This window comes from Python bivittatus, unplaced genomic scaffold (genome assembly GCF_059951505.1).
Source record: "Python bivittatus isolate LINGU-HERP-01145 unplaced genomic scaffold, Pbiv_v1 ctg000480_np1212, whole genome shotgun sequence".
In the NCBI taxonomy this organism is placed as follows: domain Eukaryota; kingdom Metazoa; phylum Chordata; class Lepidosauria; order Squamata; family Pythonidae; genus Python; species Python bivittatus.
The window spans coordinates 74860121-74882920 of record NW_028277075.1 but is presented as its reverse complement, the minus strand read 5'-3'; the positions used below and the strand labels follow the sequence as shown (position 1 = coordinate 74882920).

The 22800-nt window shown below is 42.2% G+C and overlaps 1 protein-coding gene across 1 annotated transcript in view; it reads left to right on the top strand.

Annotated features, from left to right (window-relative positions):
- The window catches only part of LOC148215047 (acid-sensing ion channel 1C-like), a 36065-nt gene extending 35313 nt beyond the window's left edge, over positions 1–752 (top strand). Inside the window, exon 2 of the mRNA XM_088146339.1 lies at positions 201–752. Within this exon, the coding sequence (XP_088002465.1) occupies positions 201–236 (36 nt within the window). The 3' untranslated portion in view covers positions 237–752. The remainder of the gene's footprint in view (positions 1–200) is intronic.
- Positions 753–22800: the final 22048 nt, after the last annotated feature.

The following is a 22800-nucleotide window of genomic DNA, read 5'->3' as shown; positions in this document are numbered from 1 at the left end:
GCCATAGAAGCTCACTGGGTTTTTGTGGGGAAAAACAGGAGGAGGGAGCACTAGGTACACCACTTGGATGAGCTCCTGATTGAAAGGTGGGACATACATCTAAGAAATAAGAGCAACGTGGCTGAAGGAGCATTAACAACTTTATTCCCCTTTTTTGCATGGGAGAGAAATTTCATTTTTCGTTTTTATTTTTCTTCCAGGACTCACAATGGTTCAGGGGGCAGGACTCTGAATGACCTACTCAGCTGGAGGAGCTCTAATTGGCTCATGGTGAAGGTTTCATCTGCAAAAGTGAACATGACCTTGGGTTGGCTTTGAACTGCTCTGGAGGGATTGGCAATGAAAACAGCAATGATGTGAAAGTGCATCGGGTCTGGTAAATTCTGCTTGGGACAGTTGGTTTGCCACTGAATTTTATCTGAATCCAGTGGCCTTTGTGCAGCCTTATCTTAACTCAAAGTCTGTACATTACCTAAAAAATCCTATCTGGAAGCTCAGCTGAGAACAGTTAGGACAGCAAATTGGAGCTCTGAGATCTTCTCACCTATCTGTAATTTCCCAATTAGTGCATTGCAGTTAAAATGCAAAAATATTTGGTGTTTATCTAGTCAACTTCTGAAGTGGAAGGAATTCATATCAGTTCTTCTGCAGAACTAGCTATTTTTAAATCTGTCTGATGAGTTTCATGTTTCAGCTGAACAGGAACATCCTCTGGTTTTGTCTCCCCCCTCAAATCAGAATTTTTGGGGTGAATTTTCTTGCAAGTTGTTGTTTTTCAACTAGTTCACATCAGCCATATTCTATCAGGCTACATGGGTGCCTGGCCTTCTCCACATTATAGAGATTATAATGGTTTCACATTTGCTTTTTACATGCCAAGCACAATTAAAGAAGGATGCCCCCCTAAGCAACTCAGTTAACTAGCAGTGTCAAAGAAGCCATTAGTTTGGGGGGCGGGGTGGAGGCTTCCTTCAGAAAATGGAAATCTTGCCAAGACAAGCAGAAAAAGGAGTTATGAAAAGCTATTAAAAATATAAGCCAACAATGAGGGAGGCACGAACACAACTCCCTATGAATCCTACTCTCAGCAATCCCTTTTGTAGCTCTTGGATACACGAAAGTGGTGCAGATTACAGGGAGTGTCTTTGCAAAGTGCAAATTAGTCCTGGTGCTGAAACAGAGTCCCTTGAGGTTTATTGGAATGTTTTTGGGGCGCAAAAAAGGTAACTTCATTCCCTGGTTCTGTCTTGTGGGTGCAACCCGAGCCCGCTCTGAGTTCTGCACTGCAGCCCGCCTTCTGACTGTGCAGATCTTCTGCCTCATTCCTCAGGCAGGGCAGGCAGGGAGCAGGAGGGGCGAGGAGCTGGAGGAAGTCAGGCACTGCCTCCTGCTGTTGGTTGCAGTTCCATCTGGCAGGAGATGTAAAATCCTCATAAATATTATAATTTAATTGTCACTACTAAGGCAGCCTGGGATCCAACAAGCTGGAGGTGGGGATGCATCCGTTTTTCCCAAACTGCTTTAGGGGAAGAGGGTAGAGAACGAGGGAAGACTCTTCTGAATCTGAAGGTCCCAAATCTAATGTATTCCCAAATCCATGTCTTTTTTTTTTTTTTTAAAGCAAGACATTTTTGCTTACAAATTCATTCCAGTTTTCTAAGGCTTGTGGTGACCAAATTCCTTCCAAAATTTGGGAAGTTTTCCTTTCCTGGCTGGCTCATGCCATATATTCAGAGTCAAAATCACAAGCCTGCTATAAGCATTGAAGATCCCTAATTCGGCTGTTCCCAAAGGACAGCGTGGCACTAGAACCAGCAGCTTTATTAACAGCCAGGATCTGCAGTAAACTGAAACATCTATGGATGAAATGTTTCTGAACCAAAGTGGAAACCAACAAGCTTGTAGGAAACCAAGATCGGTTACATACAGCTGTGCTATAAAAAGGCAGTCTTCTCCAGCTGCCTCTTCTATCTTTCATCAAGATAGGCCGTTTTCCTTTGCTAGTGATCTTATGTTTCCAAAGTAAACTTCTCTCAACTAATCTATGCAGTTGCAAATTTCTTTTTTTACTTTGACTTGTTTTAATTGAAAAATAACTTTGGAGGGTGAGACCAAAAGTGACAAAGTGTGAAGAGGAGTGAGAGAGAGAATGCTCAAGATCCACATTTCCCAAACCATTTATTTTCCTCTGTAAGGAGGCTTTGTATCTTTCCTCCCTCTTAGGTATTTGGACATATTCTCAGGGAAAGAAAAAGTTAAGCCGACTGTTCCCTTGTTTCCTCAGCCGCTCATCCACTTCCAATTGCAGATTCTAAGGCTGCTTTTTTGGGGGGGGGGGATAGAAAAGAGACATGCATGCAGTGTGTAACTGGGCTGTATGTTTCTTTATTACCTTTTCTTCCCAAAGCTCCGAATTGTCCAGAAGTTAATTCCAGTTCACTGATGGCTGGATTAATCCAAAATTTTAAACCCAAAATCCAATTTAAATGTTAGTTCCCCACCTGATAAACCAGTAAAACAAGATAACTAGTAAACTAAAGAGATAATAGCATTGGGTGTGTGTGTGTGTGTGTGTGTGTGTGTGTGTGTGTATGTATATGCCTGTATGTATGTATGTGGGGGGGGGGCGTATGTTCTCCGCAAACAGCCTTTCTTGTTTGACCTTTGCAACTACTGGGCTGGCTGGAAATTCTGAAAATTGCATTCCCCAACTTATCTGGAGGGTTCGAAGTTGCAGAAGGCTGGTGTTGAACATAATAATATTTTGACAGAGAAAGTATTCTGAATGAAAGAAAGTCCCTTCTCCAGCCCTAATGGGAGAAAAGGATACCAGAAAGTACCTACTGTATCTTTAAACCCTGATTCACATATATCTTTAAATTATGTTTGCATATTTCATATAGATATACAGTGGTACCTCGGTTCACGAACTTAATTCGTTCCGCGACTCTGGTCGCGACCCGAATTGGTCGCGACCCGAATCAAATTTCCCCATAAGGTTCAATGTAATTACGTTAATCCGTTCTGAACCATATGTTGTTGTTTTTTAAACCGCAAAAATATGAAACAAAATACAGTACGAAGAGAGAGAAAGCTAACCTTGCTCGACGCGACTTCTGGCATGGAGGACAGGAAGGTGGGTGGGGAGGCGGTTACTGCTTGGAGGGAGAGTCCCCCTCCCTACAGGAAGCCACGACCACGTGTCACGGGAGGGAAAATGGCCGCGGATCCTGTTCGTCATCCGATCTGGCATTCGCGAACGGAGGCAAAATTTTGCGAACGGAGCTGTTCGTGACCCAAATTGGTCATGAACAGAAGCGTTCGTGACCCGAGGTACCCCTGTATAGGTTTCTAGGAAGCTGGTCCTTATTCTTGTTATTCTGTCCAGCTGTTCTTCCACTCCCCCCCCCCCCCCCGGATTCTGTGACTGGACACAAAGCAATATCAAATTACCAGGTACAACAGTGTTAAATTGATCAGCTTTGGGTTTTGGAGTAGGTGACCAATATCTTGCCAGCTAAACAACCCACCACTTGCAGGGGCTTTCCCCTCTAATAAATTCTTCCTTTTAACTGAAGATTGATGATGATGTCTTCATCATGTGGTCTAGATCAGATGGTCTGGGGAGACAAGGAACTCCTCTCCTAGGAAGCCTGATCTTTGAGCACGCAATCCACAGTTAAATAAGGGAGCTTTGTTTCAGCTCTCAAGGCCATTGCGCCTGCTCTGCCCCAGAAAACGGCACGGACACCGCCAGTCCTTCAGGATTACATGCAGCCTGCAGCACCTGGCACTGCTGGATGTTTTAAACCAGTGTTGTCCAAACTTGGCCACTTTAAGATGAGTGGACTTCAACTCCCAGAATTCCCCAGCCAGCATGGGGAATTAAACCCAAAACGTCAGCAGCTAGAATATGGTCACTACAAAAGGTAGGCAAATTGCAGAGCTGAGAGAGGGAGGAGCTGATGCCCTCTTGCTACTTGCACACCTAACTGCCACTCGTATTTTTTTTACCTATGTCGAAGATAAAAATAAATGACCCCTCCCCCCCCCAGCAACAAACTGCTTCAGAGCCTGTTCACCAGTTTGATGGACTATTAGAATGTGTCAAATACTTTTCAGCTGAATAGCTTTCAGAATGGCCTACAACGCATGAAACATCTATTTGCAATAAGCAAAATAGAACAATATAAACAGCATATTAAAAACACATACACAACGGTTAAAGATCTGTATAATAAGACCACATCAAGCAGCCAATTAAGCACTTTGCACAAGTTGTATACAAATCATTTTATTTTGCCACATGCCTCCTCCTCACAGTCAGCCAGATGTTTAGACTGGATTTGGCATTTTTATCCACCTATTGAGTCCTTCCCAAGGACCTGGGATAGGGAGATGTTGTTGTCTGATGGTATTAAAGGTATCATCGCAGGATATAAGCTGTTCCAAGTATATTATATTATTATTATTATTATTATTATTATTATTTCTAATGTTAAGAAATCAGCTGAGACAGGGATCTTAGCCAGTGCTACATTGGGGATCCCCATCTTAATGGTGAGCTCCATACGTTTGAATTGAATGGATTATCCTTCAGGTATCTTTAACCCAAGTCATAAAAGGCTTTAAAAATTAAACACAATGTCCAGTTGTTACAGAAATATTCTCTTTTGAGGAGACAAAGGATCTAGCCTAGAGAAAGGGAGTGTGCCACCAGCAGGTCTTAAAAAACATGATGTGGGAAAGGATAATGCAGCCAGGCTAGCTGAAGATGGCCTTATTATAGACTACCCCATTGACAAGCCATTGCTTGGAGGAGGCTAGTTCAGGAGGCTTTCAGACAGCCTATACCAACCTAGTACAGATGTTTTAGACAACTGCTACTTCTACTCCCCAATCCTTCAAAAGCAGTCTAAAGGCAATCCACATTAGCTTCAGTCCTACCAACTTCACTAAGTTTAGAACAAGGATCCAAAATTATTGTCCCCACAGACTGTTGCAACTCTTGCAGTCAAAAAAACAAAACAACAACAAACCCGTCCTTCACTCTGACAACAACTCTGATATTTCTATCTCTCCCTTCTTACATTCTTATTTTGTGTTGGGTGGATTTGTCTGTGTGTGTGTGTGTCTGTGTATATACAGATATCTGTGTGTGTGTGTATTCCTAGTGTTTCCTATGAGTGAAAAGGCCATCAAGATATCCTTTCCCTTAAAAGACCTGAAGTCCAGATGTTGGGACACAGGTTGATACAGGAGTTCCTATAAATAGGGAAACAGACTGCCCACAAACTCCAGAGCCACAGCTTGCATTTATTTATTTGTTTGTTTGTTTTTTTATTTATTTTTCTGTAGCTTCAGTTACACCCACCTTTTGGAACATCATTCCCCGCTAGGTGGGACTGGCCCCAACTTTGTTGCCCTTCCAGAAGGCCCTCAAAACTTGGTTTTGTCATTGGGCCAGGGGATCCCATGGAAGTGTGGAGCCCATTAAATGGGTGCATTGGGTTTAAGTTTAAAATGCACTCTCCCATGTTTTTAATTTTAAAAAAATTAATTTAAAATTATTTTTAATAAATTTATTTTTACTGATTTCGAAAATTTGGGGGGTTTTGTTTTTTGTTATTGTGTATGCTGCTCAGAGTCGTAATGTGAGATGGGTGGCTATATAAATTAAGTAAATACTTACTTAATTACCTGCTCAGTAAAACAAATGGCTGGGGTTGTAGGCTCAAATTGGCCAGAAGGTGTATGTCCGCAAATGCACAACATTTGTGATATTTCAAGAGGAAAAACATGCTGCTTAATCCTCACTGTTGGTGATTTGGAGATGGAGAGGGTTATATGGTTCAGACATTGCTAGCAGAGTGTTACCCATGGGTAAGCTATGATCTGAAGGAAGAGAACCACTTGTTCAGACAGAAAAGAGATTTATATTGATACTGTTGTTAATATTTGTACTTCTCTATGAATAAATGTATGGCCGTGTTAGGACATAACCTCCATTTTTAAGGCGGGAGGAAAAAAAACACATTGTTCGCTTGCTCAAGTCAATGAGCTATCAGTCTCGTAATGTTTTTCTTCCTAGAATATCAGGCAAAATCAACATTCTTTTGTTTTCTATTAGGAGGAAAACACCTTCCCAGACAGAGCAAATGCTTTGATTAATGACTCCTTGAATTCCTTTCATTCCATCCTGTTCCTCCTGGGAAATCAATTAAAATAGTAATTTCCTTCGTCATAATGGTCAGCCCAGCTTCTGACTCATGAACGCATTCAGACAGAAAGGGATGGGATTGGTCCTAGACCCTGGGGAGTGAGATCATCCTTCTCTTGTCTCTAGCCACAGGACTTCCTCTTCCAGTGGAATAGCTTTCTGGAATGAATAATGGGGGCAATTTTTTCCTGCTTTTCTGGATCTCTGATATGTGTTACACATACGCCCTCCTGGATGATAAAAGGATTTGAACGTGATGGCCAAGATTGCCTGATAATAGCCTTGAACAATTAACTTTCAAAATTCTAGCACTGATCATGTATCCTTTGCAGAAAAGCTTTCATGTTCAAGCTGCCTGTCCTTTATATTACTCTCATTCCCTACTGACTGAATTTACCTTTCTGGTGAGAAAAGATAGCCGGTCTACCTGGATGATTTACACTAGACTTCTGCCCAATCCATTTGGAGCCTGGTCTTTTAACTTTCAGTGATGTTAAAATAAGGAGAGGAAACAGTGAACTTGGGAAAGATCCAGGATGAGGCACTCTCCTCCTGATCCCTAGACAACATATTGCATTACAGAAGGACTTGCCAGGGACCACAGCCTGGTGTGGAAAGATGAAAATCGTATTGAGCTGCCCCATGGTAAGCCAGACCTACTTGGTCCAAACTATCGTCTCAGTCTCATTAAAGATCTCCAAGATCTTTCCCAGACCTACTACCTGTGAAAATAAATGAGTAAAGACCACTGTGGAGACTCTTTCACGTGTGAGGTATTACAGGAGCTGTAGTTTTGCAAAATACATTTACTGCTCATCAGGCACTTGACAAAGAGTCCAGCACAATATTCACTGGGCTGAGAACATTTGCACATGGCATACCTTGTAACCACAGAGGAAATAGGTGCAAGAAACACCTCCTGTTTAGAAGACCAGTAGTGCTAGATGCTGCTGTGCAGTGCACGCTTAGTCCAGTTCTCTGTCTGTGACACACACAGGTTCATTTTTCCAAGGCATTGTGTGCAGTTTCTTTTTTTTCAAAAACAAATTATTGTCCACCAGCTCCTTGACTCAGAGAGAGATCAGGGAAGGGAGACTCCTCAGAACTGAGCCTCTTCTCAAGTCACTTTCATAATCTGACATCACCAGATCCAGTCTAGTTAATTTCAGAAACCTTAGTTGGTTTCATAATGCCAAAGATATCTTCCTTGATTTTTCTCTTGGCATCTTCCTTCAGGGGATGACATTCAGATATCCCACCCTATCTTGTATTTCTCCATATCTACTCCACAGAGTAAACAGCAGGTTGGAAAGGATTTAGAATAAGAACAAAGCATAAAAAAAAATAATTAACACCCCTTCTCTAGCCCATCTGCCAGTCCTAATTTGATTTGGAAGCCCTACAGCTACTCTAAGTTAAAAAGAGAACAAGAGAGAGAAATCCATTCCAGTTACAGATTTCTCAATAGATACTTGTACGTAGCACCATTTTCACTGTCCAGTCCCTTCACTCCTGCTGGCTTCCGAATGCCAGGCGAAGGGACAGAACACCATAAGTCAATCCGTGCTCCCCCCAGTTGATCAACAGGAAAGTAGAAAAATACATTTTAGTAGTTATCCACAGGGGAGATAAAGGGACAAGCAAGTGGCAAACTCTGCCCATTATGTACTTGCTTCCAATGTTGCAATGCAAGTACGAAGAGCTGTAGCTTGTGTCTTAACTCCATGATGCACATTTTGTCATCGCTGTGGTTAGCAATGGGTGTCTTTGGTAAGTACCCCACACTATGAGCTATGTCATCTTCGAAAGTGACAAAAATCTTGCTGCACACAGAAAGGAGGGTGGGGTGGGGTGGATATTCCTATAACCTGCCTTCCTGATGTTTTTAATACGTATGTTTGGTCTTTTTCCAAAAACCTTTGAGCTGTTGGTGTGACGGGAAAGTTGCTTGACCATCAAGACATCATTCTTCCTGCATACAAATTCCTATTGAAAGCTGTGACGATGGCAAGCCACCATAATTTTGCAGTGTTTTTCCCAACAGCTGCAACCATGTAGTTGTAGGGGCTCTATTTGCATAGTGGGGTGGGAAAGTAATCTCTCACTTCAACCCCACATCTGGGAGGCTGACCAAGGCAAGGATTCAGTGCATGATGATTGTTTATGCAGAAAAATCAAACCAAATGTTTTTCATAGGCATTGGGAAACTAACTAGTAGTAAGACTGGGTTTGCTGATAAGGTTGTCTGTGATGTCTACTACAGCGCCACATTGAAATGGCAGAAGGTACCACAAATGGAAAAGCAGGAGGCCACCAAACCCTACAAAGCTCTAGTCTCACAAATAATAAAACAGAAAATCTGCACTTTGAGCTCCACCATAGCCAAGTCAGAAGAAAATCAGCCTGGCTGCCCAAGGAGGAGGATGGCATATGGTCAGAATGGGGTTGGACCAATGCCATGTGTACAAGAGTCCAAGATCTAATTTAATTTGCTTATATTATAGTCTTAACTGTAATGCAAAGAAAGGAGCCCCAGAACATCTTCATGAGAACAATATGGTCTGCAGTTGAGCATCTTAATTCAGAGGTTCCCAAACTGTGGGTCATGACTCCCCAGAATGGACACAAGCAATTTGGGGAGGGGTGGGGGTCACACACTTAAAAAAAAAAAACTGATTGGGGTTGTGCAGGCACAGCAGGAACATGGTCAAAATGTGCTTCAGAGTTTGCTCTGTGGTTATGATGCCACAACCCCATGAAATCTGGTTTAAAATGTAATTTTTAAGAGTAAGAAGTATATTTATTTCTCACCCAACCCCATTCCCAATGAAATCATTCCATTATTCGTGGGAGAGTCACACAAATCCATCTACAATTTTAAGGGGTGACAATTTGAGGAACCCTGCCTTAAATAAAGGGGGATATAAAACTCATGTTGGTGAATGTTCACTCAGCACATTGGCTCTTAAGCCTTTGCCCCGTGGTTGTTATTCCTGCTGACTAAGCATAGCCGTGAGCACCTTCAGGGCATAAGCATTGAGATGGCTGGTTGGGAGAAGGGGCACGAATAATCTAAAATGGGAGAACTGGGATGGAGGTACATAACAGGTACAAGGTTACTTCCCAGGTGAGCAAGCACTTGCCCCTTCTCTAGATGGAGTTTAATCCTGCAGTGCAAAAGCATGTGGTCTGCATGAGCAAAAAGACTGGACTACCTATTAGGTAGTATAAAAGTCCTTGTAGCTGTAAATCCCCATTTCTTAATGTTTATATCAACCAATTAGTATGCATGTTTGTTTAGGAATAGCTGAAGTACAAATGGGAAACTTGATTTAAATCAATGATTTAATTCCACCTCCTCTCTTGGTGATTTAAATTACTGATTTAAATCTCCTGGATTTAAATCAGTGCTGAGCAATAAGACTCAGCCAGGAGGATAACAGAGTGGCTTGAAGTTATGAGGAGACGGCTGGGAAGGAAGAAGCCAGGATCCTGTGCTCAGGTGCCCATCTTCTCCATAGCATAACTGGGACACGCCACAAGGACAAATGAAACAATTCCAGAATCTGTGCAGTGGAGGTGACAGCTAGGATTAACCAACTGGTCCCTCTTGGAGATGTCTTTGCATTTGAGAGGAGATAAAGCAGGAAATAATGAATGCAAGTGTGCAGCCTGTTATTTGGCGGTCCCAGCTGAGAACAAAAAAGCTGCTTTAGCCAAAATATTTTCAGTTTTACCCCAGGTCTAAATGTCTTTCATGCACGCCTGGCCTTAGACAGTTGGGAGAATGTAGACTAGACTGCATGAGCTATGAATGTGGACACCCCTATAATGCTGGAGCCAGGAAATTGCGTGCACCATATGCTGGCGTTACCCTGTGACTTGGCACACTACCCAACCTCCCTGGGGAAAATAAGGGCTCACTTCCTCAGCTCTCACACCTTCTCCTCCTTCCCTTGTATTTGTTTCTAGTATTTTGATCCTGCCCTCATTTCAGGAATTCATTTTTAGCCCTTCAATTATATTTTCACAATAAACCTGTGAGATAATTTGCCCTGAAAAGTCATGACTGGTCCAGAGTTACCCAGGGACCTTCATAGCTAGATGGGACTTGAAACTGGGTTTTTCTGATCCTAGTCTGATACTCTCACTACTGTAGCAGAACGATGTAGCTGCAGACAGATAATCTCAAGATGAAGGTCAACTAAGGATGTGAATGGAACACGGGGGTCAAGGACAATTTTACTTTTCAATTGAGACCCACCAACTGGTTATGGAGAAGTTCTCTGCTTACAGAGTAGTATCGTCTAAGGGATGCATCCATTGGATGGTAGAGACAGAAAATGAGAGTGGGGAACCATATGATGCCTTTCTCTTGCTTCTCTTCTCTTTGGGTGGGGCTTTCTCCTAGTTTGGGGAATAAGGCTTGTTTGCTTGTTCAGCAAGATCAGATGAGAACCGAGAAACCACTGGCAAAACTCTCCAGACTCAGCCATTATTTCCAGTTTTCAGCAGCAGGCAAAAATTGAGGAAACTCGAACTCTTGACATTCTGGAAAAACTGGACCACAGCTAGAAATGGCTTAATTCATTAATGAGTGCTCAAGTCACAGGAGGAGTCTGGATAGCTCTCTGAATCAAGTTTCCCCTCTGGTCCCCTTTTGCCCTGGGAGACCAGGCTGTCACTGTCCCCCAAGTGCTGATGCCCACTTGGCTTCCTCTTGCTTGCTCTCCACCCCCCAATTTTGCCTATGTTTCTTTAGAATAACATTCCTGCTAAAGACTTTAATCAGATTAGTAGCAGTGTCTGCAGTGCTGTTAAATCAATGTTCCCCAACACGGCTCGGCGGATGGAAATCAATTACTGTTTAAGCCATGCCTTGGTCCCTGGCCTGCGATCAATACACCAGATGTATTACTCTTTCCAAGTCCTTCCGACTAAAAACCTTTCATTTGTGTAACAGGGGCTTAAGAGGGAAGACCGCCCCAGTGCTTCTTCCAGGGCAGCCCCCACTATTCTACCTCTCCACCAGGAGAGTGTGTCACTTCGGGGGCTCCGGGAGAAAATCAATGTTGAAGAGAGAAGGGGGATCCCTAGGTTTAGGCCCCTCCAAGCTTCACTCATGACACATACACATCTTGCCTCCTTTCTAAAATGGGCATTCAACTGTGTGTGTAGATGGCCATGCAACAGAATTCTGAATCCAACCCCCAGCCCCGCCCCAGCACTCCTCCTTCCACCAGATTTAGCGCTTAGGCCACATCTCATTTTGTCCCCTACCTCCCTCTCCCCCTCCTTGTGGCACCATGTGGCATTTCTCCAGCTCAGCCCCCACCCCCAAATCCTGGCGAGCCAAAGACCTCCCCACATCCAGGCACCAGCTGGTCAGGTGTTGAACTCCTGCTATGTTCCCAGTTCTTCCAAGGGCTTGCAGTCTCTGATCTAAGTATGTAGAATAAGCAGAATTAGTCACGATAAGGATCTTTAATTAGCCGTGAATATTAATGGATTGCTCTGTAATTAATCAGGCTCTCTGGGTCAGGGCTGGGAGCTTCTCTGCATACAGAAGGACAAGATCGTGAGCTCTTAACAGGGACCTGGGTGAAGGTTCAGGGCATCTTCCAGATGCCAGTATCTTGTCCTTTCTTTGATTTGTGCATGAAGGCAGCAGAGTCAGAAAAAAGAGGAAATTCTGCAATGCAAACCAGATAAATTGGGGATGGGGTGGGGGTTACTCAGGTTGCAAACTGGAGATTTCCACTTTGCAATCCAAATACTCTTTTTTCCTCTTTAAATGGCTCCATAGCCTGTGCATGTCTTCCCCTTACCACCTGCACATTTGGAATTCTGTTGTTCCAGCAGGGAAGAGTAGGAGTAACTATAAAGGTAAAGTGGGAGGGTGTGGGGGGTGGACCCTCAAGGTGCAAGCTGGTTGGAAAGTGGATTGGCTTTGACCTGCAAGATCTGTGCTTTCTCCTCCCTCCCCCCTCCTCCTCCTCCTCCTCCTCCTCCTCCTCACAGAAGTTTGAAACCTCTTCACCTCACCTGCCTGCTCCTTTCTGTCCCAGGAACAAGGATATATTGTGGATGATGCCTTAGTGGGTTTTATTTTCCTCCCCCTGGAATGTCCAGGAATGATGCTGATAGCTTTTTGTCTTCCTACAGCTCTTATCCAAACCCTCTCTTGCCATACAATACACAGACTCCCTCACAACTATCCAAGATCATTAACTCAGGGTGATTAGGACTGTCTGTAACCCCTGCTGATCAATGCATCACAATTTGTTTGAAGTGAAGGAAGGTCATTCTTTATCTGAAATGATGAAAATTAATAACCAGCCACCTCCAAGATCCTTCTGTCAGTATACTTGGTTAAGGGGGGTAGGTGGGTGTGGAGGGATTCATATAATATTCAGTTCTAGAATAACTTACAAATATGAGACATCCCTTTTCCTCAATGTAAGAGAGGGTATGTGATAAAGAGAAAATGATGTATTAAGCAAATACATGCATTTAAGCAGACTGTATTGACCTTTACCAAGTGGGGGCTTTTTGGATGTATTGGACAACAGTTCCCATCTCCCTCCCAGCCATCATGCTTGTGGGTTGGGGGAGGAGATTGGCATTTTAGTCCAACACATCTGGATAACCCTGGATGAGAAAACACAGGACTCTGTGGTACACAAAACAGAGGGTGCAATCTAAGTTTCTTTTTGGGTGCAATCTAAGTTTCAAGAAAATTGCTTATGGAGCTCTTCGGTATGATATCTACAGGAAAAAGTAAATTTTGGCAACCACTTTGCTGGAGATACAACATTGTTGAACATTGCACAGCCATTGTTAGTCTCTTATCAGTACAGTGACCATACCTCCTTTATTATAATGAACAGTCCTTTTTTTCAGAAAGCTGTCCTTTAGATTTAATTATTTATTTTCTAGGTAAAGCAAAGTTATAAACATAAACAACTGATTTTTTTATCCTCATGAACCTCTTTCAGATTTGCCCCTTTTTCATGTTTGTCCTTTATTTTTTTCAAGAAAACATGGTCACTGTACTTATCAGTAATGGTCAAGATTCTCAAGTTTTCCTAAAAGTTGACTCTGCTTCCCCAAGGATTACTGCAAAGAGTCCTGCAGTCACAAATCCATAACAGTTTGGGGAGGCGTAAGTCAATAATCAGATCAAATCAAATCTTTATTACAGTCATAGACCAGCACAGTAAGTCAATATAATACATTTAGAAGGGGAGCAGAATTTCATAACTTTGGAGAGACAATGCTTTAAGGTATGTTATTTGATTAAAGTTTCAATTTTTCCTTCAAAATTCTCCCATCACTGTCCCCAAGGTCATATCTGTCCCACTGTACCTGGAACAGCATGTATAGTTCTCTTTCTGTCCTATTTCCTTCTTTGCAGCTTGAGCTCCCAATTATGATCCATCCAAATAGTTAGCTGACCTTGACATACAGGTATCATCCTCCTCCAGATCACAAAGATATTCACACACATTGATTTCCCTCATGTCTCCTGCATGCTGTTGACAATTGTTAATACACGCTGTCAATCTTGGGGCCTGTGCTGTGATTAGCAGTCTGGTGGTACCTCTCATGTGTCACAACAACTTTATACCATGAATCAGCATTTTACATCTGGCAGGATGCTAAGACATTCACTGTTACAATTATTTGCAGAGTAAAGGCTGCGCATTTGTTCCAGCAATAAAATTTATGGCAACCTCCTCAACTTGGTATCCTCCAGATATAATGAACAGTGATCATCTCTGATCAGCGTAGTCTGGGAATGATAGTTATTCTGACATTTGAAGGGCCCAGGTAAGGGAATATTATTCTGAACTTGCCATATCATGAATTCTGTTTGGGTATGATTTTGTGCCATGAAAAAAAAAGTGGACATGGTTTGTGCCATTCTTAAAACTAGATTAATGATGGTGCATGGGACATTCTTGATGATATCTCCACATGTCTTTTTTTATTTAGAACCAGCCACAGAGGTTCTAAATGTGATTAGTTATTGTTTAAACCTTCTAACCGCCCCCGCCGCATTATTTAAAATAAATCTTACCCACCCATCCCCCTTGCAATTAGCTCTGGTATTGATTCTTAGACTGTGGTTTTATGAAATATTATTTGCATATAATCCCCACTAAACTCAGCATTTCTTCTGAGTAAATTGCCTAGCATTGGAATGGCATTGTTTACTCTTATTGAAATTTCCTTGGACATTATTTTCACTTGATATTGTAGGACTACTATGAAAGGTACACCTGGTATTACACTTGCACAGAAAAAACATCACTTACAAGTGCCCTTTCTTTCCTCGCTAGTGTGCATATGGCCTTAACAATGCAAGACACCCCAAACTGTAGCAGGGAAGGCTTTGCTCAGCATCGGAGTTGAACAGTACAATTTTAAAATTACTTTTCAGCAAAATGTAGAAACCAAGTTCTCGTTGAAGTAACATTTCATGGGGCCTCATAATGACAGCAGTTGTGACTATTTGTGTGCGTGCACTCTGTGAAGCAATCATCAGTACATCACTCATGTTATAGAGCTATAGCTGACAATGAGTCTCTGCAAGGCCTGAGCCCAAAAGAGTGTTGGAATGAGGTATCCTGAACTAAGATTATTAATAAATATTTCCAAAGTAAGGGACGAGGTGTAGATGTCAATTTCCTCCATGAAGATGCATGAGGCTATAGTGCTCTGCAGCCAAAAGTTAATCTGTAGGCCCAGAGCACTTTTTGCAAGCAGTAAGAGTAATCTCAACAACTTTCCACTGAAGTGGTCTGCATCGTAATTCTACACACAGATTGCAATAATGTCTGGCTTGCAGCTTGCTTTGATTTGTTTGCCTTACAATTTATTTATTGCTTCATCAACAAATGTTGATGCCCACCAGATATGTTGGACTTCTGTTCCCATAATTGTCAGTCAACATGATTATTAGTAGTTATGGGATTGGAAAATCAACACATCTAGAGGCATCAGGTTGGGAAGATCGCCCCATGCGCTAATACCACTACTTAGTCTACTGCACCAAGCTACTTATTGGTTAGACCAGTGTTTGTCAATCTCAGCAACTTTAAGATGTGTAGAGTTCAACTTCCAGAATTCCCCCAGCCAGCATTCTGGCTGGGGGAATTCTGGGAGCTGAAGTCCACACAACCTAAAGTTGCTGAGATTGACAAACACTGGGTTAGACTATCAAACAAAGCTTTACCTTGGATTTGACAACTCAAATTAACAACTCCTGGAAATATAAGTAATCATATTGCATTCTGATTTATATTTGAAGTCTTCTAATATAGCTTGCTATGTCCTGATTACCTCCAAGTCTATAAGACTTCAATGCCCATAATCCCTAGTCAACATGGCAGTGGCTGGGAATTAGGAGGGATGGAATGCAACACATTTGGAGGACAGCATCAAATTGGAGAAGGCAATTCCAACACTTTGTGGTTCACCAAGCTTTGGGCTTTCTTCAACTAATGCTACAAGTATTGCATCTTTCTGTATGTTGATTTACTGCAAACACAAGCTGAGCTAGAGACTGTTTATATTTTCACGTAAAGAGGGAAATTGTCTCTAGGTGTTTGGAGTCCATGGTTCTACATAGATTCAACCAGTGTAACCATTCAGAACAGTTGACTCGCACAATTTATTTACCCAATACAATGGGATGGATGGTACACTGAACCGTAAGCCTGTTTACTTGCTATGATTCTCCTCCCCTCTGCTTACCCCATTAGCTTTTCTGTAAGAAACTGTAAGCTCCTAGACAGCAGGGGTCTGTGGTTCTTGCTAGTAAAACCTTTTAAAGCTCCATAAATGCATGGCAGTACAGGATAAAAAGTACTTGACAGTAAATCTAAGTGTATTCAGTGGGGCTTCTTCCAAGTTAGGGCAAATGGGCTGCTGCCTTAATAGAGCCAGAACCAGCTGCTCTATTCAGGGGTCATCCTGAATTTATGCAGCTCCTTGATGGCACAGGAGCCGAGACCTCACACATTTCTTATTACGGATTTCCATCATGATGTCCTCTCTCTGCTTTCATACCAAATGAGCTAGAGCTTTAGAGATAAATGGGACAAATGCATTCCAATAAAGCGCCTAAAATATCAGCCAGAGCATAAGGAAGTGGCATCAATCCAGAAAGTGTTCCAATCACATCAACAGGTCTGAATCTCCATAAAGCAGTCCCACCTCGCCAAACATTTAGAAGAAATTGCAAGAATACAGAGTACTAGTAGGGTCCTTCAGGTCTTGTCAGTCATTCATTTCATCTGCTGAAAAATGGTAAGAGTGAAAGAAAGGGAGAGAAACTAATTTAACCAAATTAGATTCTGTTGCAAAGGTAGCCACATATCATTATGCTGTAATCTAAGCTCCAGCTAAGAACCTTTGTGTGTGTGTGTGTGTGTGTGTGTGTGTGTGCCTGAAATGCAATCAGAAGAATGCTTACATTCTTGAATGGTCTTTTAAACATATTTTATACATCCAGTAAGCATCTACATGCCTTTAAAAATGTAACTGAGTATAGCTGAACTCCTTGTGACTTTATGGATACATCTGTGCAGTTTTCTTGGCAGCAGTACAGAAATGGTTTTGCCATTGCCCTCTTCCTAATTTTTTTCCCCTTCATAATCTAGCCTCCAACCCAGGGATTTCTTGATGGTCTCCTATCCAAATATTAACCAGGTCTGACCATTTTTTTTTTTTTTTGATGCCTTCGAGTCAGTCTTTAGTCCCTGCAGTTTTCTTGGCAACATTTTCAGAAGTGATTTGCCATTGCCTCCTTCCTAAGGGTGAGAGAGAGTGACTGGCCCAAGATCACCCAGCTGGCGTTTTGCCCAAGGTGGGACTAGAACTCACAGTCTCCTGGTTTCTAGTCTGGTGCCTTAACCACTACACCAAACTGGCTCTCTGACCCTGTTTTAGCTTCCCTGAAATCAGCTGAGTTTGGTTCGGTGCTGCCACCTAGTTGGACTCCCCATAAAAAGACTAATCCTATCTGTTCAGATGTTCACCCAAATCAAACCTTAGGATTTAGTCAGAGGATAAAAAGGAAGTGTGAAAAAGGAACACAATAGGACATTCCTAATTGTACCATGCAGACCAAAAGCAGAGAAAATGTCCAGGAAAAAAGAATGTATAATTGTAGTGTTGTAAAGAAAATGGAGATGGCCAACTAGTTAACACACACCAGTACTTGCTCTGGAAAACAAATCCAAAATACACCTTAAACCAGTCTTCCCCAATCTAGGACCCCCCATCAGTAAGTTCCCAGCAAGCATGGCTAAGAGACGATGGGATCCAAACACATCTAGAAGGCTCAAGGTTGGGAAAGGTTGTTCCAGTTTATAAAATGAGGTTGGATGTATTCTACATTTATACCTGTATCAAGGAAAATCGGAAGTTACTCTTTTTTTTCTATGCCTTTTCTTTTCTGATGTCTTTTTCCCTTTCTTTTTGACTTTTTTGCATTTTAATCTTTCTGAAATTTAATAAAATTTATTTAAAAAAATAAAATAAAATGAGGATGGAAACAATTATCTAAGTCAGTGTTTCTCAACCTTGGCATGAATTTCCCCATGCTGGCTGGGGAATTTTGGGAGTTGAAGTCCACACATCTTAAAGTTGCCAAGGCTAAAAGACACTGGTCTAAGTAAACAAGAAAAAAAAAAAAAGGATTAGGGACATCTGTCGGTTTTTGCACAAAACCATGGTTTACTTAATCATGATTTACTGCATTAACTACAATTAGTTACAATATCATCTTAAACTATTAAAGCTTGGTTCACAAAGAGCACTGGCTAAGCCAGACAAGCAAAGAACAAGCTTTTGGTTGCACTGAAAAGGGATATAATTCAGTGCTAAATTCTCAAAAGCAGGAATGATAATCTTCAGTACGGTTGTGTTTTACTGATGCAGATATAATTATGTCAAATGTTCTAATACTGTCAAGCCAACACAGCTCTACTTCCTCAGCATTACATCTTTTTTGAAAGAAAAAAAAAAAACCTCTAACCTTCTTTGTTCATAGAAACCAAGGAGTTGCTTTGTAGTGGGTAATTTCTTTAGCCATCATAAGACCTGAATTGCCTACTCTGAGAGACAGCAGCTCAGCAGAATTCAGATACAGATGTCTCCTCCCCATCCTCCATTTTCCAACAGGCATGGACCATATCAGGGGCCATACCTCATCCTTCTGATCTTCTGGGGGACCACAGAATGCCATTCAGTGGTATCACTGACAGTTTTTGGTCCTTTTTATGGTTTTGAAGAGTGGAAATGAGACCAGGAGGCCTCCTGAAGGGAGATTGCTTCTCTTCCTACTTTTAAAACCACCAAGTCTAACCAGGGATGGTATGGTCTGAACTTAGATGTTCTGCAGGTTCATCAAATACTCTGTTTTGGGGGCATTTCAAGCTTTTTTTGCCTATCATCTCCTACACACTGAATGTGTAACAGCCTTTTGGAACCACTGATACCTTGGCTTTAACCAACATTTATGCAAGTTAGTCTTCTCCTCTGATCACTTGACATCTTCTTCACGTTGAGTCGTAGTCCCACATCTTCCAGTGCAAAAGGACATGAACCTTAGCACTAAAAGGTATGGCAGTAATCTTCAAGGTGCGGGCCTGAGGAAACAAAACTCTGGAGTGGGGAACTTAGAGAAGCTATAAAAGGGAAAGAATATATGCAGCATTAAAAAAAAAAAAAAAAGCCAGACAGCCAGTATGGAGAACAGTCAGTGCCCCTAGAGAGCTGAAAACTACGTTATTAAAAAATACAACCCAATCATGTAATTTAAGCTATTTTTTTATTTTGCTTTGTGCCTGGCTAGTCATCAATAATTTCCGACAATTCATATCTGATATAGAAATTTGTGCAACAATTTGTGCAGTATATTTTAGTTTTATTACAGAGAGTTATGTTGTGGCTGATCTCCAGATAAGTTTTGCCTTGGATCTTTGCAGCCCTCTGGACAGATCTGCAGAAAAGATGTTCTGCTATGGGCAACCTCTGATGAACTGTGGTTGGATAAGGACCACTAAGTCCTGTACAGACTGGCCTGACCAATTCCTGCAATCACTGTGAAAGAAATGCCTGGTTAGGTAAGATCTTTCTTTTCTGCTCGCTACACTTCTATTGATTCAGCTGATGAGGGAAAAAAAACAGTTACGCTTCTGAACAGCAGGGTGTCTAATTGCCACTGGGCATGATAGAATCCTGGTTGAAAACTTAGTGTGGCCAGCAGATGATTTCCCTACTTCCCCATTATTATATATGAGCTTGATTTACTTATGAAGCCTCTAAATACAAGTAGACATCATACAGACTTTAGAAAAACAAAGAGTTAGAGTTACAGTCTAGAAAATGCAATACAGAAGCTAAAGGTATATAACTACAGTCATTTAACAAGGATTAGTTAACCCTGAGCACCCTTTAACTACCTTGTGGTTAATTAAATTAAAACTACAATTAGATTTGTAACAGAATGTGGGTTATGGATGAAATGGGGATTCACGTAAGTGCCTCTTGGAGAGAAACAGGAAACAACCGTTCCAAAATTGCCATGAAACTTTAACAGCTGTGGTCTTCAAAAGTCTTTATAGCCTAATCCTATATATCATATATATCAACTCAGACGTCTGCTCAGGTAATTGAGTATAGGATTGCTCTAATCTCTTGGTTCTCTACAATACCTTGTTTGCCATTATTTTAGAAAAATCAAAATAAAATCAGGCTCCCAAATATGCAGTAACTCAAAATTGCAGTACAGTGGGTGTCAGAAAGAAAAAGAATGAGTTAGGCAACCATAGCCAAGGCACTTTTGGGCCTCTAAGGCAGTGCTTCTCAACCTTGGCAACTTTAAGATATGTGGACGTCAACTCCCAGAATTTCCCAGCCAGCCATGCTCAACCTAGTGAAGTCCACATATCTTAAAGTTGCCAAGGTTGAGAAGCACTGCCCTAGGATAACATTTCATTAAATTAAAGTTATCAGTGCAGGTGTGGGGAAGCTATGCCTCTCTAAATGTTGCTGAACTACACCTTTCAGAATCCCTTCCCACTGATTACCACTGAACTACAATTTCCAGCAGTGCCATCTGAAAGTTCGGATTCCCCAATCCTATATCTTTTAAAATCTGATCCTGAGATTGCCAGTTAACAGAGCCTAGTGTTAATACTCAGGTGTCCTACAAAACATTGCAAAATGTGAACAAAGGTGTAAGAAACTCTGCTGATATCCTTCAGGTTTTCCAAAGTTGCCAAGGATATGGTAATACCAGGAAGAAAACCTTACGATGAGCAAACAGAAGGCAAAATAGAGCCGTAGGTAGGCTGTTGTATATTTTAAAAACAGGGGGAAAACTCATCATCTACTCCTCTGGGTATGCACTGAAAAGCGTGACAGCAACGCTCCCTGTCCCTGGTTGGGTCCATCTCATGGGGCTGTTCTCAGAATCTCTGCCAACATCACCCACAGTGAGCAAAAGATTGGCCATTGCTTGTGGGGACCTGATCAACCTCAGAATTTATGGATTAGGATAACCTTCCTCTACTTGGTGCTTCTAGATATACACCTTCAGTCATGTGGCTGCAGATGGTGGGGGTTTTTGCCTGACACATTTGGATGACTATATTAGGATATACAGTGTTGTTAGAATCATATCTTGGTTCAAGATATCTTGGGTTATTTTGAAGCAACTGGGCCATCAGTCATGATGAGAGGCAGAGTTGGATTTCCCTTCTTTATATTCCTGCCCGTACCCATCTCTCTTTGAAGAAACCACATTTGTACTGTTGTATACAGTGTTTCTCAACCTTGGCAACTTTAGGATGAGTGGACTACAACTCCCAGAATGTATACAGTGTTTCTCAACCTTGGCAACTTTAGGATGAGTGGACTACAACTCCCAGAATTCCCCAGCCAGCATGGCTGGCTGGGGAATTCTGGGAGTTGACGTCCACTCATCTTAAAGTTGCCAAGGTTGAGAAACTCTGGTTGCATAAAGAAGTTGTTCATTCTCATGTATCCCCAAAATCAAGAACATCAATACAAAGTCATGACACCTTAAAGACTAACCTACTTATTATCACATAACCTTTTGGGATCACAGTCTATTTCACCACTGCACAGAGCAAGATCCTGAGAAAGAAGCCATCTTTGTCAATGGAGCAGTTTGGGATGGGGAAGGGAAAGAGGAACAGTGAAAGCAAAGAGCATAGGTAGTGATAAACAACAACAATTTCCTCCCATCTTTGAGAGTATGTTGATATAGAAAGTGCAGCTTACCTTGGTTCCCCTCAGCAACTGTCAGTGTTTGCTGCCTTCAGACAGTGGGATATGGGATAGTGTCAGGGCAGTGATGGGTGACTTCCCCACAGTCCTCTCCTCTTCTACCCAGTGCCATCTGCTGGTGATTAAGTAAATCATAAGAGTGATGGCCCAAACACCCAACTGTGTCTCATCACACATTCAGGAAAGCAATTGGTGGTGTAGGATAAGGGATGAGACTGTAATATAATAAGAACACTTGCTCTCAGTTTAATCTGCGAAATGGTGTTAAATCTTATAATGAATTCCAGCTGTTCAAAGCCATGTTCCCATAATGCAGCAAGCCACAAACTAATCAGTCATATTTTATCCTACCATGTTATGTGAACGCAGCCAGGGTAGTTTGTTCAAACCCAGAAAATGGGGGTGATTCAGTAGATCTTGGGGTAAGCATGTGAATGCACTGTACAGGCTCCTGCAAAACCAAAAGAGGGGCATGGCAGGAGAGGCAGTTTTGAAAAAACAACTTAAGGTGCTTCTTAATTTTTAACATGGGGAAGTGGTCTGGAACTGGGGGAAGAGCAAGGGTCTAAAGGAAAGTCTTAGCATGGAACACTGGCAGTTCTGATTCAAAGGATGTTTTACTGCACAATTAGAATTGTAAATCAGGAAATTTGCCTGCCTGCTCCAACTGTTACAGTTTTCAGAAACCACCTTGTACAATGCTTGAACACAGCTGTCAGTACAGATGAAGTGCATATTACAGGTGCTGCAAAGTGGCCGAAGCGTTCAGGGCAGACATGCTTTAGCTGCTGAGGGAAGCCAGGCAAGCAATAAGAGACCCGCTTGGTGCTTTCCCCTAAACTGTCTGGAGCTGGAGAAGTCCCATCATGAGACCAGATAGGGAAAAGCCACGGGCCACACTCCATCCCCTCAACATGCTCTCACGAGAGGTGTTCTGGTGGTCTGCAGGCAACAAGCTGTGCCTACGCTGATACCACAGGCTCCTGCAAAGGAGAGTTTGCTTAAACTGTGTGACTCTAACAGCTCCCATTACCCTACTGATGAGCCCCATAAAGTTTATGGCTCTGAGTGTGCGGAAGCCATGCTAATGGTCCTTGCCATCTGGAAAAGATGGCTCCATAGGGGCTGCAGGCCCCCACCCACTGGAGCGTTCCCCCATCTCCCAGCTGCAGCAAGGAGGAGGATGCTGAGACAGCACTTGGAGAAGGCATCAGATGCTCAATCCCCCATGCGGGGTAGGGGGGTCTCCA